The following is a 15,533-nucleotide window of genomic DNA, read 5'->3' as shown; positions in this document are numbered from 1 at the left end:
AGAGAGGGCCTTCTCAGTGGTGGCCCCCAAATTATGGAATGATGTTTTTGACGAGGTGCGCCTGGCGCCAACACTGTTATCTTTTCGGCACCAGGTCAAGACTTTCCTCTTCTCCCAGGCACTTTAGCATGTGTTTTATATTGTTTTTAAATTTTTAAATTGTGTTTTAAATTGTTTTTTAAAAGATGTATTTTAAATTGTATTTGTTTTTAGTTACTGTAAACCGCCCAGAGAGCTTCGGCTATGGGGCGCTATACAAGTTTAATAAATAAATAAACAAACTAGCAAAGACACAAGGTGGACAGTTTTTGTAAGACAGCTAGGCAGGTGCATCTATCAAGGACAATATCCAGAGCATACTTCTAACAACATAACAAGGTAGGTGGCCCCTTGCAAGAGTGTGTGGAGGTTTACAACCCCGATAACCACTGTGAAGTTATCTGCTGAGACAATACTTTGCAGTGGTTATCAGGGATGTAAACCTTCAAAATGAAAATACTTTGATTTGCATATTAGATTGCTGTTTCTCCTACTCTCCTACTCCTAATAAATTGTGAATCTACCCTATAGAAATTAATAACGATAAAATCTAGATCTTAGTTTGACCTACAGTGAAGTATGCAAGACAAATTCAGAGCAGGGCTGCGGAGTCAGTACATCAAACCTTCGACTCCGACTCCTCTATTTTTCTACTGTCCGACTCCAACTCCTTCATAAATGGCAAATGTATATTAATTTATTATTATTATTGTTTAATAATAATAATAATAATAATAAAAAATATTAATTTTATTTTGAAGCCGGAGTCGGTACATTTCTACCGACTTCAACTCCACAGCCCTGATTCAGAGCACAGTTATTCAGACAGAAGTTCCTTTTGGGTGTGTGCAGGAACACTTGATGTAATTTCTAAGTACATAGCTATGCTTTCAACAATAAAAAACATACTGAGAAATATCTAGAATTCAATAAATACTACTGTTTGTTATATCTTCACAATATTCTGCATCTGAGACGTTTAACAGAAATAGATTACTTATGAGCTAAGATTTAAAAGATTACTATGATGTTTATGCACTGTTAGAAATCAATAGTGACAAGCACTGTTTTAAGAACAAGCTGAACAGAAATATTAAGGGTGGAATTTCATATAACATACACATTCTATGTTTGAATCTAAGAGAAAAACACTGTAAAATATTTGTATGATCTTATTTAATCTGGAAACAAACAAGGTAAGAGAACAGATATAATTGCTGGACTTGCAAGTGAAATATACATATTAGTGGAGTATGCATGTGCACATTTGTAAAGAAAGATTAACAGTCAACCCTGTGGATTTTGTATATAATGGAACAAATTGTGGTTACAGGCTTAAAACTGTAATGTTATTTGAAAGAATCAGTTAAATCAAAGGCAATCGATTTAAAGACTGCTTATTTAATGGTGTCTAAAATAATGCTGTCAAAATAGTAGGACTTGGCTAAGGTACATAAATGTTATAGCTGGCAAAAGTTTTGAAATATCGTCATCAAAAAGAAAACTGCCTTAATATGAGTATCATCTCAGAATTATGTATCAATTCATGAGACAGTGTCAAGGGTCCTTGGGTACTGGACTAATGGCTGTAAACACTCTGTTGTGGCTAATTGTATTTTTCCACATAGTAATAATATTAAGAGAAATGTTAACTACATGGCAGCTATACTAGCCATAGTTAGCAAATTTAAGAACATATCTTAAAAAGACGACAACAATTACTGAAGCAGAATAGGGGAGATCCTACCAGCAGACATTTTAAATAAATGAAGTTGAATTTCATACATATTAAGGGAAACTGAACTATGATTCTTCTCATTTAATATGAGGAAACTTCTGAAGACCAAGAAAGTCAAGTACAGACATCCCATAAAGTTTAATAATTTACAAAGCAATATAGGATTGTATTTTAGGACACTGATCTACAATAGCATATTGGTTTATAGTGAAGTTAACCTCTACATTTTAAAGAATGTTTGCCTTGCTAACATACTGCTTTAGTACTAAGCCATTGGCACAATTACTATATAGTATTTCTATATAGATTGAGGCAACCAATTCTGTTGTTGAAAAAGCTCAGACATTTTTAATGCCACTTTTTGGGGACACCTAACTGCACTGGATATGTAGTCACGTATTTGGAAATAGGGGTTGGGGTTGGAGAAACTGGAGTTGGGCCCAGACATAAAATCTAGTTCTGTCTTCACTTTTTCTTAGTGACAACATAAGACGTGTAAGACAAGATAACACACTCTAGTCAATAATTTTGTATAATCTCACATACAATTAATCTAACTGGTGTCTCATTTTAATCTCGTCTAGTGCTTGGGCAACAAACATTACAAAGTAGTGACCCACAGACTATATGATACTGAGAGGAAAACTTTTATGTTCCTTGCTGAATAGAACTTGTTGCTCCATGGTTTATAGAATCCTGGCCAATAATGTTACTTATCCATTTTATTTAATTAACCTTAAAAGGAGAAAAGCCAACAGAACATATATTATTGCAAGATTGTTCCTTGGAAACTCTACTCTTATATACCCCACACCAAATGGGGAGGCCTGGCGGGTCATGTTTGGCCCACAGGAAGGAGGTTCCCCACCCCTGTTCTAGATTATTACCCAAGATTTAATGGAACTGAAGGGAGTCACAAAGGTTGGTGAAAATGCCACTCAGTTGTTTTGTTACAGCAATTAAAAGTATGTTTGAACAAAAGAAAAATAAACAAAGGCAAAAATACGAAGACTAGCATGGCACTACAGAGAAGTCCCCACGAACAGAATAGCAAAAAATAAACAGATGGATATGCCATTCATCCACTGTTGAAGTACACACAGATTAAAAGATAGAGTGTTTTAGGATCTGTTCATCGTATAACACAAACATCTAAAATACAGAATTTGGCTCGGCAGGTTGGACAAGGCACACAGCTTGAAAGCCAGGTTTCTGGGTGCTGCTGGTCCTGCCGACTGGCAAACCATTTACCCATGCACGTCAGGCACCACATGGGACGACAGTAGCATTGTTGGCACTCTCCTTCATTTGGCTCTTGACAGTTCTTCAAAAGCTTGACATTTGCATTAGTTTGCATACATCCAACACATGGGTCAAGCTCCTACAGAGAAAAAAAGGCACAAGATCATTATGTGTTATTTATACAATACCATCAATGTACATGGCACTTTACAGGATGTCAAGGGGGAGGGGGGGAACAGGCAGCTACAGAAGGATCTAAAGCAGCCAACTATAAGTTTTCTGTCACTGTTAACACAAATAATTGCCACAGATTTAAACACTAACTCTTTACCTATAAACTGCACAAAGTGGCATGATATGATCTGCTTTATTCACACTTACAGCACTTATAGCTCCCAATGGAAGACAGACTGCATTTTTATGACTGTCAAGGAACAGGCCTCAATACAGAGAAAATCTCACAGTAAGTCCAGTTGAAACCAATGGATCTCTAAGTTAGTCACAACTAAGCTGACCTATTGATTTCAATATGATGTCTGTGCAACTAAGTTTCACTGGATGGGACCAGAGGGATGGCAGACCCCCCCCCACACACACTGTGTTATTAATTGTACATTCCCAGAAAACATAGCATCTTACACATATCTGTTCAGTCTTGTGCGCCTTGAAAAAAGGCACTTCCCCCCCCCTACTGAGTCATATTTAACCCGTTTTCTTTGAACAAAGCACTTACAGAATTATGAAAACACAAAACAACCCAAAAGTTACCTAAAATGTATATAATAAAAGAGCAGGTTAAGATTAAGAGCAGAGACATAAAAATATTAACCCACACTGAAAGCCTCGCAGAATAAAAAGGTCTTAGCAGCACATCTAAAGCTCAGAGGAGGAGCCAATCACACCATCTCATGTCCCAAGCAAACATGCTTCTGGAAGTAGTTGGATGCAGAGCAGGGCTTTTGCTGTTAAAAACATTTGGAGATGAATGTGTGCAGTACTCTTTTTACAGTACAAGAAAGGAGCTTACAAAAAGGTAACATGCATATCATAGTTGCAAATGTAATTTGTTTTAAACTGTTTTTAGTAATGTATTTTATACTGTGACTTGCCCTGGTGAACGGTGGGTAACAAATTTAATTATCATCATCAGCAACATGCATATTTCCATTGAACTTGACAATGTTTCCAAAGTGTCATGTCTGTAGCAAGCAACAGGGTTCCTGCTACTTTTGACACTCACTGAAACAGAACTCCTCCCATCAACTGAATTTCCAGAAACAGTATTTCAAAGTATGACTCTGAAAGTGTTTTTAAGGCCTTAAGAACTGTTATCCAAAACACATTTCCTTGGAAGTAAAACCCAAGAAACCACAGGGAGTAAACATGCTTAGTAAACATGCTTAGGATCACACCCTGTCAGACTTGTACATTAGTCCATGAAGGCTGCATAAGTTTTACAAGTCTGGCTATGCATATGTGCAGTTTTAAAAAACAAAAAATTAAACACAATGGTTAATTTTTGAAAAAATTAAAACTAATATTGGAAGATTAAAAAACTAAAGGTAACATATTTAGCATTGTTCCTTGAGGTAACTTTAAAAGGAACCATTCTTTCTCCTTTCCTCCCCAAAAGAGGGCAAAGACAAAAATATTCTTCCTTTTGCCCAAATTGACACTTATTTACCTTTTACCTTAAGAAATGTTCACAGCAGGGCTTTGACACTGAAAGTAAACATTCCTGGATTGTCAATGCCAGAGGAAGGCATCACAAAACTCCACACACATCCAGAAATAGGCTTGGATCCACAGATAAGCAAACTTAAAGAATTTCATAGAACAAATCTCCCATCACCTCTTTCCCCTCCAGAATTCCCCATGCACCACATCGTTTAAGAGGGCTCCCAACCCTCCAAAGAGGGTTTTCAGGGGTTGCAGGTGGCTGTATGGGAAAGGGAAGTGGGAAAAGTTCCTTCCATGAACTTCCTTAAGTAAACATTTTAGGATCAAAACCAGAGAGCCTGCAAATAAACAGCACAAATAAAGCATTTTCCAGGGCATTTCCTCTTCAGAGAGAAATAACTGCTGCAGCTCCTTCAGATTACAAGAAATAACGTTTACACCAATTCCAACTGATTCTGCATCAGGGTATGTAGAAAAAGGTAAACAGAAAAACCTAAGCTTATGGATTGCATTCAATTAAGTTCTGGAGTAGACCTATTGAAATTAATGAACTGAATCATGTCTGTTAACTTCAGTGGATCTACTCTGAGTAGGTCTGGCATTAAATACCATCCTATGCAATTAAATGCCCACAGAATCATGCTGACTGACACATTACTAGATCTGAATTAATATAAAAGCCAACACAAAGGCATCTTATACCCGTACACTGCGCTCAACATCTAAGGCCCTCCTCCGAGTACCATCCCATCGAGAAGCTTGGAGGGTGGTGACTAGATCTAGGGCCTTTTCAGTGGTGGCCCCCGAACTGTGGAACAGTCTCCCCGATGAGGTGCGCCTGGTGCCGACGCTACTATCTTTTCGGCGCCAGGTGAAAACCTTTTTATACTCCCAGGCATTTTAAAGTGTATTTTAACAGCATTTCTGTATTTTGGACGTTGTTTGGTTCTTTTGTTGTTTGTTTGTTTTGTTTCTTGATTTATTGTATTTATTGTATTTATATATTGTGCTTGTTTTTATCTTTTTGTACACCGCCCAGAGAGCCTTCAGGCTTAGGGCGGTATATAAATTAAATTATATATTTGTAAATTAAAGTAAAGGATTTTAGCACAAATAGGAAAGGACCAATTTCAGTCAGTTCCACTAGTGCAAGTGCTTTGGCTGTGCAATGGAACTTCTTCTCCCTCTCCTCGCACACCCCTACTTGCCCCTAAATATGTACTGGGTTTCCTCCAATGTTCCAGAGCAGACTTAGGGAGCACATGGGAAGAAGAATCTGAGGGGAAGTTCTGCTGTGCAACCAAAAGTGCTTGAGATAGCGGAACTGTTTAGTTGGATACCACCCTCAGTGCTAGACTTCATATGTGCAAAAGATTTAAAATCATAGAATACATTTGTTTTTAAAGGGCCAGATGCTCAAGATACATTTCAGAAGGTATGGGTCAGACCTTGTTACCTGGGACAATTTATATTTACTAGGAAACTGGGTAGTGGCAAACCTACTCTAAGTTTAGTGATAACCCACCAACTTTGCCCACCTACCCTCAACCATTAAATAAGTCATCCATCAAGGCTTATTGTAAAAAAAGGCAGTATCTTCTTCATTGAAATAAACTGCAGTAACATTCAATCTGGAAGCAATAAATATGTATTGGCAATACGAAAAAATGAGTTATAATCTCCAATCTTGAACAGTCCCACCTGATTGCTTGGAACAGAGTATGTCTGATTAGTCTCTACCAGTGAAGTAAAGGTTTCTAGAAACAAGTCACTGAGGCTCTGATGTATTACTACATTAGCAGCATTACGAATGGGAGCATGGAGCTTTTCTCGCAGTTCCCCGTATTCTGTTGAATTCAGCCTAAGACAAGACAGAATTTCATGTCAGCCATTTGCAAGTATAAAAGAAATTGTACTTTTCTCTTTTAAATGTCAGGTTTATGGGAAGTAGCCATGGCCTCAAATCCTGGAAATCCTGGACTTCTTTGATAGCATTTTTATTACAGACTAGGAACAAACGCCATGCTGTTTTTGCAGCATATTATATAAATGATTAACCTTTCAACGATAACTTTTGTTTTACAGTGGACTATTTAAATCTCTTAAATGACTGACAATTGTCACTGGCCTCAAATGAATTTGCATATGACTCACAACATTTTATGTAAGCCAGTTTCATTTGTGCCTCCCCACACTGGAGTGAACTGTTTTGTGCATATTTCCTTCATTTAGCTGAAAAGCATATATAAAATGACTAGGTTAAATGACTACCATGTAGTTAAGTGGTTCAAGCCCTTCCCATCTCCAAAATAGTATTTCTTGTTAAAAACGTATGAAATCCTGACATTTGGGACTAGCAGCCCTATAACAAGGGAAGGCCTTGGTTGCAGGAGAAAAATGTGTCCCCTTATCCGCTTTCATGTGTCTGCTTTCATTTGATAGGCACTCAACTATCTAGGTTCGCTATTAAGAAGGAACTCTGAAATTTGTATGCTGCTCAGAGGCTCAGAGCAGCTAACAAAACACAACATTAAAAATATTAAACATAGTTGCATTATATAAAACAATTTAGCAGAGCGATACATTCTTTCCATACTATGACAAAAAAATTCACATAGCAAGGAGACTCCATTAAGGGCTGTAATAATGGTTAATGCCCTTGGTTCCCCATGCCCAATCTGGGTAAGTGAAGGGGTTACAGAAATATGGGTATCACAGCTTCTCTGGGAAATCTCCTGATTGACTATATATGGGAAATAGCAGTACCAGTACTTTGGTTTAATCTTTTTTCCCTAGTCTGAAAAGAAATGGTGAAGGTGTGGTTTTATGATCAAATGCTACCCAATGATCCCTTGTTAATAACTTTGTTAATAACTTCCAGAGATAGACATGCTAATCTGTTAACTACAGGAAGATAGGCTTTTTTGAACTAGAATCCACTTCATCAGCTGCATCTGACAAAGTGGACTGTAGTTCATTTTATTTATTTATTATTTGATTTATATTCCGCCCTTCCTCTGAGCAGGAGCCCAGGGTGGCAAACAAAAGCACCAAAAACACTTTAAAACATCACAAAAACAGACCTTAAAATACATTAAAACAAAACAACTTTAAAAACATTTTTTAAAAAAAAGCTTTAAAAACATCGTTAAAAAGGCTTAAAAAACATATTGTTTAGGGGAAAAAAGGTTTTTTTAAAAAAATATTAAAAAGCAATTCCAGCACAGATGCAGACTGGGATAGGTCTCAACTTAAATGGCTTGTTGAAAGAGGAAAGTCTTCAATAGGCGCCAAAAAGACAACAGATATCCTAATATCTAAGGGGAGGGAGTTCCACAGGGTAGGTGCCGCCACACTAAAGGTCCGCTTCCTATGTTGTGCAGAACGGACCTCCTGATAAGATGGTATCTGCAGGAGGCCCTCACCTGCAGAGCACAGTGATCAACTGGGTATATAGGGGTAAGACAGTCTTTCAGGTATCCTGGTCCCAAGCTGTATAGGGCTTTGTACACCAAAACTAGAACCTTGAACTTGGCCCATGAAAGCTTGAAACACCTACAGGAAGCTGCTGGGGGGCAGTCATTAGGAGATTTGGGGCAGTGTCACCAGTATGCTGATAATGCTCAGCTCCATTTCTCTGTACCATCTGTATCAGAGAGGCAGTGCATATGCTAAACCTAAACTAGTGCCTGTATGCAGGCATGAGATGGATGTTAAGAATCCTGAAAAATGGAGGCCCTATGGACGGACAGTTCCCAGGACCAGGAACTGGACTATGTACCAGCTCTGGATGGAATTACACTCCTTTTGAAGGTGCAGATGCATAGTTTGGGCGTGCTCCTAAATCCATCAGTCACTGGATGCCCAGATTACCAGCTTCAGTTACGTGCCAACTACAACTGTTTCTGGACAGAGATAGCCTTGCCACAGTGGTCCATACACTGGCAAACTCACAATTAGACTGATATGATGTGTGTGTGTTATATGTAGGATTACCCTAACACTTGGTTTGGAAGCTTCAGCTAATGCAAATTACAGCTGCTGGGGTCCTTAGCAGGGCACCCATCTTTGCACAGATTACACCAGTTTTAAAAGATCTGAGCTGGCTGCCTATTATCTACTAAGGCAAGTTCAAAGTTTTGAACAACTTGGGGCAAGGATACCTAGCTGACTGTCTCCCCTGATACAGACCAAGCCAATCTTTATGATCTTTAGAAGAGACCCTGCTGATCATTTCATGGCCAGCAGATTGTCACTTGGTTACAACAGGAAAGTAGGCCTTCTTAGTGATAATACCCACCCTCTGGAATGCTCTACCTCAACGTGCAAGCAAGAGACAGTAGTGACCTTTAAAACCTCTTAAACTCTGATGTTTATCCAAGCTTTCTTGGACTCTGACTCTTAATTTTTAATTGATTGTTTTCTACACTGTTTTATTTTTGAGATATAGTTTATCTAGTTTTAAAGAAATTTTATTGAATGTTGTGTTTTTATTATTTAGTATTTTTATTATATCAGTTTTATACACTAAAATAAATAAAATGTAAAAAATGTGCTAGACCTTTCTGGCACTATAAGATTCTTTGTTGTTCTTGCAGTACATTATTTGTCACATATGGAAAACATATTTAAGTAAAATAAATTGCCCAAATATCATATTTAGGTTGTTTTGCTTTAAAAATACAGCTCTAACAACGTGGTGTATCATGGAATATTGTACTTAAAATCGACTCCCCTTGGCATTCTTCATTGCACATACCCAACAAGCTAAAAACTAGGGCCTACTTTACCGGATATCAAAAGGTTTCACATGAAGATTAACACTTGCAACACGGATTGTGAGGAACTGTGCAGGCATATTCGAGTCTGGCAAGAGTTCATGCTGTCTGGAGTCTACCACGGTGAGATAGATGTCCCTTTGCTGGGCAACATGGAAGCAGTATGTAGTCACTTTCATTATCCAGGTGTCTGTAACAATTACTCGGGCTCCAGGGGCACCAGTAGCAAACTTGTCAATCCTTCTGAATTCTGTGTTGATGGAAGAAGCCACTGCCCTCCAACCTGACTGTGGGAGGGCATAAAGGGAAATTGTCTTGACTAGGGGATGGTTATTCCAATCATTTATTGACCAGTAATATGCTAGGCTACCAACAATTGTTGGGGCAAGAACAGCCAACAAGAAAAAGACTTTCCAGCTTTCAGGGGCCTGATAAAAACTGCAGAGTTGTTTCTCAGGTGCGGCAAAACACATGCCAACATAGTAACCTGCAAAGGGGGGGGGGAGTAGTTTTAGAAAATAAAGCAAACCCCATACATGCATACATGACTTAAATTTTTTATCTTGCAAATTACTAGAACTTAAAAGGCATACATAGATCACATTTCAGAGACACTGAACCCCACATATCCCTCTTATATCCCTCACTTTTTTTTCTGTTGCACTTCCATCACGAGTAAGATAGAAGGGGGGAGGCTAAGGAGCCCCTTCTCTTCCAACCATCCTTCATATAAGGCCACCACCTCTTTGGGGACTACCCTTACACCTGTTTTTGAAGCTGCAGCTAGTGCAAAATATACAGCTGTAATAATAGGATGCATCATGGAATTGGTTAAAAAAACCCTTACATGACAGGCACAGCTTTGCCAGGAATACAGGTGTCATGATGGGAAGTGGAAGGGGAGAGAGACAGAAAAGGGGAACGTGTTAAATGTCTTCCTGGAACACAGCTATTAAAGACACAGAACCTCTTTCCGCTGCCACAAGCCCTGTCTCTCCGCTGTCTCGCTCCCCAGTCCTATTTCAGCGTCCACAGCGTTTTTCCTCCCAGTCCCCCCCCACCTTCTGCTCCAACCTTCTTTTCCCGCTCACCAAGGGGCAGGAGGGCGTGAGCCAGGAGAGTGCTGGTGCCCCGCCGCAGGTGGTACTGGACGAAGGCCGCGTCTTCGCTGCCCAGCCAGCCTCCCAGCAGGTTCTGCACCGTCAACCCAGCCAAATGGAACTCGTTAGGTGGGAAGACGAAGCACACGGCTAGCACCACGTAGGCCAGGGTGAAGGTAGCCGTAGAGCTCTCCATGGACGCGCCCGGGAAACAACGGAACGTGTCAACCAGCAGCCCCGGCTGTCAGAAGCCCCAGATTGCCCGCCGACTGCTCCGTCTTTCTTAGCTCCAAGGGCGGAATTCCCCGCACTACATTCTGGGAATTGTAGTTCAGAAGCCGAGGCAAGCTCGTCGGGAAAGCTGACGGACCTACAATATCCTGTCAGAGTACGCGGTTATTATCTCTCCGAAAGTGTGCCTTCTTACCCTCCGTCCCTTGATGATAGTCCGTCAGCAACAAAGCAAGATAGGCTGCAGACGACTTTTCAACTCCATAGCTGTTTGACTGCTGCGCAAAGCTGGGCTCAGAGTGCTTTTCACGCGCGTAATCTAATTCACTCATAGCCAAAAAACCTTCCGGTTTAAGAATGTGCCTGTAGCCCACAGCTATTTCTACCAAACTTTAAAAAGCAGGGAAATTGGGCAGCTATAGTGAATGCACCAGGAGAGCAGGAGTCCTGAACTCCTCTCTGAGATATTGTACTGCCCTACAAAGTTGTCCAAATGTAAACACAGTTTGGGTTGGTCTTTCACAGTCCACACTTCCTGTGTAGCTTGGAAGAATTTGGTAACGTGCCTCTGAGCATATGGTGAGTGGTGGCAACACTTGCCATCTCCAAAGATAGAGAATTATATTTTTGTATGTTTGCTGGTGTTCTTCTTACTTTGCTTCTTTCCTGTGTTATTAATGTTTCTACAGATAATCTACACTAGAAAATTTTATTTCCCTCCTTATTCATCCTAGAAATCTGTGTCAAATTTATTTTTATTAATTTCAAAGCCTTTTTATTGGTCAGTGTCATATGATGGTAAAGACAGCCTTTTGTGTTTCAAACTGGAGGTTATGTTCTATTTCTATTTTGGGTGCATTAACAGTTGAATCTGAAACTGCAGTTTGATGTAAAATCAGACTGATTACAACATGTTGCGCCTTCAGGAATGACTCTAGCTGTTGGAAAAAAGAGGATGCATATTTTCAGCCTGCTATGTTTCAACCACTTCATTTAAGGCAAGGTGGGCACAGTCAATTAAAAACATAGAGCACACCTAACATGTTGCTAGAATATATTTCACCTAACACTGTTTTATCTTGTGCAAATTGAGACACTCCTGAGGTCAACTGGAGACTATTCTGCAGAAGTCAGTGCCATTATTCCACAATTCTGTTTGGAGTTTTTTTAGTCTAAATTTTGCAAAGAGTTGCTGTACTTCACATATTCACAGAAATAGAAACAAAAGAAAATGATTTCCTATAGGAAACTTCACTAAAATTGCAAAGGAAATCAGACATATTCAAAGTGACCATCTGAACCATATCAACTGTCTTAATAATGTTGCTTCCTCCCTGCTAAAACAAGATCAGCACAGCACATGTCTTCTTTCTATTATTTGGGCTGATTGCAGGTGTTGCCACCACTCACCATATGCTCAGAGGCACATGTTGCCAAATTCTTCCAAGCTACACAGGAAGTGGATTGGACTGTGAAAGACCAACCCAAATGGTGTTTGCATTTTGACCAATTTGTAGGGCAGTACAATATCTCAGAGAGGAGTTCAGGTCTCCTGCTCCCCTGGTACATTCACTATAGCTGCCCAATTTCCCTGCTTTTTAAAGTTTGATAGAAATAGCTGTGGGCTATAGGTATATTCTTAAACTGCAAGGTTTTTTGCCTATGAGTGAATTTCCCTGCTTTTTAATCCGGCAGGTAAGAAATAGGATCCTGTCCAAGTTTGCTGAGAATGGGTTGATCATTTGCATGCTTATTGAGTTCAATGGGATTTACTCCCCTGCAATCATGCTTAGGATAGGTGAAACTGACTACAGAGGATGTGGAGGGGGGGAGGACGAGGGAGGGGAGGAAATGCAGAGGTGAGGACTGGGATGGGAGCAGGCAGGAGGGGGAGGGGTGTAGATGGACAGGTTGGATCATTTGCATGTTTATTGAATTTACTCCCATGCAATCATGCTTAGGATAGGTAAAACTGACTGGGGGAGGAAGGGAGGGCTGGAGTGGGCAGGGGAGGAGGAAGAAGGAAGAGGGGAGGGGAGGAGGAAGGGAGAGGGGAAGGAGGGGAAAAGCAGGTCTGATCGTTTGCATGCTTATTTTCAATGGGATTTACTCCTATGCAATCTTGGTTAGGATAGGAAACACTGACCATGGGGGAGGAGGAGTGGGAGTGGGAAGGAGCGTATTGGAGGGGGTCAAAGGAAGGTGGAGGGGAGGGCAGGTTTGATCATTTCCATGCTTATAGAGTTCAATGGTATTTACTTCTGTGCAATCATGCTTAAGATAGGTAAAACTGACCATGGGGAGGAGGAAGGGGAGGGGGAAGGGGAAGGAGGGGATTGGAAGGGGAGGGGGATGGAGGAGCAAACGAAGGGGGAGGGGAGGGGCAAAAGGGAGGGGATAGGAAGGAGGAGACGGGAGGGTGGGTTTGATCATTTGCATACTTTTTGAGTTCAATGGGATTTATTTCTATGCTATCTTGTTTGAAAATGGAAATGGACTGCCTTCAAGTCAGTCCCCACCTATGGCGATGTGATGTCCTTCCCCAGCACCACCTGTGAAGCTCTCACTTGTGGCTACCAGCAGACAGGAACGTCAGGTTTTCTTCTTACCCTTTACAGCTCTAGCACAGTTCTCAGAAGATCCCCCTGCTAGGCCTTACTACCCAAACTCTGTAACCCTTTTAGCCAATAGACTGTGCCTAGTCTCTGTCTGGCTATTCTGATACCTTGTGTCAATGGGTATAGGTAATTTGTAAGCCCCCCTGCAGCCCCTTGACTCTGAAGCATACAGCCCTGGGTTTCTCTGTGGGACTGGATACACTTTCCTCCGATCCGCCGCTGCCACCATTCGATACAACTGTTCAGCCTTGGTTACTTTGCTGTTCCTCCTGGTATGTGTATCCCAGCTGAAGGAATCAGGCTTTTATTTAACCAAGAAATATTTATTAAGAATTAGAAATAACAAGATTACTTAATTACTTTGTTGACAAGCTTATGGTTTCATATATGTTCTGACATGTACTTTACTTCTCATTAATTGCCTCAGAACTCCGACTCACTCTCAGCAACGACAACAACCTCCAAACACCACCAAAACCTCTCTTTCACCTCTCTAAACCTCCAACATCCACCTCCCAGATTCAACTGTCATTCTTCCATTTATACTCCCAGCCATTCAAACGCTCAGCCAATCATCCAGCATTCTACTGCTCATGTACTCCCCCCTCCTCTTTCACTCCACTTACCATATGTCTTCTATATAACCAGCACTTACCATATTTACAATATAAGCCGGAACATCAGGGTTTTCATGGTAAAAGGTATTCAGAGGTGGTTTTGTTATGAAAATTAAGAAATATTATGTTGAATTGGAATGACCAGGGATCTTGCTGCAAAGCTTGCTGTTATGCACATCTATAACCCTGACCTGGGCCTCAGAGAAACATGGTGCAGATCAGGGGAGGGGACTGGGGTTTCCTGTTTTAATGGTTTGAGGCAGATGTTGCTGGCAGATTTCCAAAAGGCGTTGGCTGTTTGTTTGGGGCAAAACTGCAAGAGTTCTGTACTTTTCCACTGATCATGTGCTTTAGCTCCGATGAGGTATAAAAATGCAAGTCTGTCCTGATGTAAGCAGGCAGCTCACTCTTGGCGCTTTCACGTGTGGGTCAGTGCCTCTGCTTTGCAAAGTATAGTAAAACTTTTGAACTTCTGACCGACTCGCCTCTCGTCTTGTTGGGAATTTGGGCATCCCACCAGGTAAACGAACTAGCAAGAGTTTTTGCAACAGTTTCACCATTGCCTTCCTCTGAGGCTGAGAGGCAGTGACCAGCCCAAGGTCACCCAGTCAGCTGCATGGCTGTGTGGGGATTCGAACCCTGCTCTCCCAGGTCGTAGTCCAACACTGACCCAGGGAAGAGGCGGGGAGGAGATTGGGTGTGTGGGCACTGAGCAGAAGGGAAGCCCCTTTCCTTTCTAAAAGGAAAACATTGTAAATAGTATCATTCTTTTTCAGGCTTTCCCCCACCTTTTTATTCTACTGCAGGCGCATGTAGCCTCCCACCAACGTTTAAACCAAAGCTGCTCCTGGCCACATCCACACCAGGCCTTTATTTCACTTTGAACAGCCATGGCGTCTCTCAGAGAATCCTGGGAAGTGTAGTTAGTGAAGGGTGCTAAGAGTTGCTAGGAGACGCCTTGTTCCCCTCACAGACCTTCAATCAGAGTGGCTGACTGTTAAACCATTCTCTCAGGGAAATAGGAGTCTCCTCTCAGCACCCGTCACAAACTACACTTCCCAGGGTTCTCTGAGGGAAGCCATGACTGTCTCACATGAAATCAAAGTCTGGTGTGGGTGTGGCCCCCTGATTAGCCAAGGCCAGCAGCTGTGAGGCTTTTAGAACACTGACAGTTGGTCCTTACTGAGCGTGCCCCACATTATCATAGGGCCCCAGCCAAAATTTCTTAAATTAATTAAAAATCAGCCAGGCATTTTTTCAACTTTTGAACTGCAGTAGATGAAGGTCAGAGTATGGGGCAAGGTCATTATTAGGATTACAGGTACTCTGTGAACATGGCTGATTTTTAATGAATTTTAACAGATTATGAGAAGTCTCAGAGAAAAAAGTCCAAAAGGGCTCTGAGTTTTTTCTCTCTTTTTACACTTTGAACTGTCTATTCTCTCTGACTGTTTTGTGTATCACCATGAAAATTGACAGCGTTGTTAAGC

The 15,533-nt window shown here is 40.9% G+C and overlaps 1 protein-coding gene across 4 annotated transcripts; it reads right to left on the bottom strand.

The window, feature by feature from the left end:
* Positions 1–1,896: 1,896 nt before the first annotated feature.
* Positions 1,897–11,191, bottom strand: TMEM129 (transmembrane protein 129, E3 ubiquitin ligase). Of its 4 annotated transcripts, none has more exons than XM_061629823.1 (4): positions 11,005–11,191; positions 9,490–9,964; positions 6,401–6,560; positions 1,897–3,158 (listed from the first exon to the last, which is right to left on the bottom strand). In XM_061629823.1, the coding sequence occupies exons 1-4, from the start codon at positions 11,138–11,140 to the stop codon at positions 2,910–2,912; spliced, it is 1,020 nt and encodes a 339-aa protein (XP_061485807.1). In that variant the 5' UTR covers positions 11,141–11,191; the 3' UTR covers positions 1,897–2,909. The 4 variants fall into 4 exon arrangements, with proteins under 4 accessions (XP_061485807.1, XP_061485806.1, XP_061485809.1 ...); XM_061629822.1 differs by lacking the exon at positions 11,005–11,191 and adding an exon at positions 10,569–10,995; XM_061629825.1 differs by lacking the exon at positions 11,005–11,191 and adding an exon at positions 10,325–10,409.
* Between the last annotated feature and the right edge of the window lie 4,342 nt (positions 11,192–15,533).

The sequence above is a fragment of the Rhineura floridana genome, chromosome 5 (assembly GCF_030035675.1).
Source record: "Rhineura floridana isolate rRhiFlo1 chromosome 5, rRhiFlo1.hap2, whole genome shotgun sequence".
Lineage (NCBI taxonomy): Eukaryota > Metazoa > Chordata > Lepidosauria > Squamata > Rhineuridae > Rhineura > Rhineura floridana.
The sequence above is the reverse complement of the archived record's forward strand: the minus strand, read 5'-3'. Positions and strand labels throughout refer to the sequence as shown.

Excerpts from the sequence above, each read along its gene's own strand:
- TMEM129 (XM_061629822.1), bottom strand. The coding sequence starts at position 10,773 with ATGGAGAGCTCTACGGCTACCTTCACCCTGGCCTACGTGGTGCTAGCC. Across the intron at positions 9,965-10,568 it reads TCACGCCCTCCTGCCCCTTG|GTTACTATGTTGGCATGTGT; the intron begins GTGAGCGGGAAA and ends CCCCCTTTGCAG. Across the intron at positions 3,159-6,400 it reads ACTCTGTTCCAAGCAATCAG|GAGCTTGACCCATGTGTTGG; the intron begins GTGGGACTGTTC and ends TTTTCTCTGTAG.